General features: G+C 30.4%; 1 protein-coding gene across 1 annotated transcript; it reads left to right on the top strand.

Annotated features, from left to right (window-relative positions):
* Positions 1-272: 272 nt before the first annotated feature.
* On the top strand, positions 273-1331 carry LOC105563760 (putative nuclease HARBI1). Its single transcript, XM_012015646.1, has 2 exons — positions 273-418; positions 506-1331. The coding sequence occupies exons 1-2, from the start codon at positions 273-275 to the stop codon at positions 1329-1331; spliced, it is 972 nt and encodes a 323-aa protein (XP_011871036.1).
* Positions 1332-2601: the final 1270 nt, after the last annotated feature.

Here is a 2601-nt window from a genome sequence, read left to right as displayed (position 1 = left end):
TCCATTTTTTCCCGGGGTGATATTACTAATTCTTGTTCAACTATTTGAACTGTTTTTTAACAAAAAAATTTATTAGATGTGCAATTTAATAAACTTGAAAAGGTATATAAAATTATGCAATAAATATCAGTACTAAGATCTAGCTGACCGTTAAGGCACTTCGTTTATATTGTGTTTTCGTATTATTAAAATCATATTATGTTGTCATGTTATGTCGAATAAGTTCTCTATTTCATTTTACTTATATCATAACCTAATGTAAACGTTCTAGGATGTTTCTGGCAACATTTGAAATAATTTTAACACTGATCGGGCCAGCGCTAAACGCGACAGGTACCGAAATTGGCAGAAAATCTATATCTGCGGAAAAACAACTGCTTATTGCTTTATGGTTTATGGCTACTCCTGATTCGTATACGTACGTAAAAATTTCATACTTTCATGCTTTGAATTTATATACACTGTGTTTTTGTTTTCTGTATACGTAATCATTATCATTACTGTTATATCGTTTGTTACAATTTTTCATTTTTTATTTTGTGGTTTATTGTAGGTCTATTTGCGTCAAATTTGGAGTGGGTAAGGCAACGGCATTTAGAAGCGTAAGACGTGTTACTTATGCATTGCATTGCATCGCGCCCCGATTCATCCAGTGGCCTGTCGAAGTTGCCGATAATGTAATTGATCAATTTGCAAGAGTTTCTGGCTTCCCTGGTGTAATCGGCGCCATAGATGGGACACATATCAAGATTCGAGCACCACCAATGGATTCAGCTTCATACATAAACCGAAAAGGTTTTCCGTCTATCAATCTTCAGGTCATTTGTGATTCGCGTGGACTCTTTACGCACTGCTATGCAGGTGAAGTGGAATCAGTACATGACGCTCGGGTTTTTAGAAACTCCCCAGTGATAGATTTTCTTGAGAGATCTGAAGTGTACTTCCCGAACAATTCCCATATTATTGGAGATGCGGCATACGCAATTCACCCGTGTGTAATGGTACCGTTTCGAGACAATGGACATTTGACAAAACGTCAAAAAAATTTTAATTATTGTCTATCTTCAACAAGAATGGCAGTTGAACGAGCGATTGGTCAATTAAAGATACGTTTTAGAATTTTATTAGATTGTTTACCATTAACAGACGTCAAAAAGATTCCTGAATTCATTATAGCGTGTTGTGTGTTACACAATATTTGTATATTGCAAAGTGATGTTATAACTGTCGGTGTCCAACATTATGAACATGAGGCACAAATTCATGGAAATAACAATGAGTTGGGGAATGCTAAGAGAATAACAATAATGAATGCGTTGCAAATGAGATAAATGAATAATTAATATTAAATTTCTACGTATTGTAATTGTAAAGAACATTAATGTTATATTTTGATGTTCAAAATATGCTATTTTAAATACCTATTTTAAATCACCTATTGGCAATTAATTCTAAGACTACTTTGTATCAATGAATTTGTACGAAGGATTTTGTATATTCTTTTCATAAATAAATATTTAGGTTAATAAATAAACGTTCATTTATGATTAATCTTTGGTTTTATTTCTATTAAAATTAAATTTTAATTTGTGTTTCTGTCATTTACTATCGTTATCAAAGTAATAAAATTATAATTGTATCTATTATGACTCGTGCGTGAACTCCGATGTCAAAAAATAAACAGAAATAAAAAAACGTAAATAAATAACATCCACGCAAGTAAACGAAAGTAAATTATTAACATTACTTATTATAAACTTACTCGTTAACGACTCGTGCGTAAACCCCGATGTTAAAAAATAAACAGAAATAAAAAACGTAAATAAATAACATCCACGCAAGTAAACGAAAGTAAATTATTAACATTACTTATTATAAACTTACTCGTTAACGACTCGTGCGTGAACTTCGATGTCCAAACAGAAATAAAAAGAAATAAAATTAAAAACAAAACAAAATTACGTCAACATAAGTGTACAGAAGCCTTAAATTATTAATATTACACTTACTTATATAGAAAAAGCTACTTTTTATCCAAAAATTGTTGTAAAATAGATACTAATGATGATTGCACTTTCAATTGCTCTTTATGTCTTCTTTCTCGATCAAGTTTGCTTTCTTCGCGCTGTGCTTCTCTTCTTTTTGCTTCTTCTTTTCTTTCTTCTTTTTCTGCGACCATATTGATTAGTATCTCTTCCAGAACGTGTTCTGTCTTCTTTTTTTTCTCTGTGGACCTATAATGAATAATATAATATAAAAAATTACTACTATATCAAAGCATGTATATAATAAAGATATATAACTACATCTTTAAAAATGCAATTTTTAAAACTATGTATTATAATATTAATCGTTTATGCTAAGCATAATAATCAATTTATTAAAAATTTCGAAATGTATTTTCTTTAACTATACTAATTCTTTTTACTAAAAATAAGTTTAAATAAAGACTTTTAAAGAATATACGTATTATTGGATTCAATGCCCGGGAAAAAATGGAAAAGATCTGAACAGACCTGATCAGATCAAATCAGATCCAATTTGCTCAGATCTGATTTGATCAAAATATTGGCCCTATCTGATCAGATTTAATCAGACATG

This window comes from Vollenhovia emeryi, unplaced genomic scaffold, assembly GCF_000949405.1.
Source record: "Vollenhovia emeryi isolate VEMERY1.0 unplaced genomic scaffold, V.emery_V1.0 DF944235.1, whole genome shotgun sequence".
In the NCBI taxonomy this organism is placed as follows: Eukaryota; Metazoa; Arthropoda; class Insecta; order Hymenoptera; family Formicidae; genus Vollenhovia; species Vollenhovia emeryi.
Note: the sequence above shows the minus strand (reverse complement) of the source record. Positions and strands in the feature narration are given on the sequence as shown.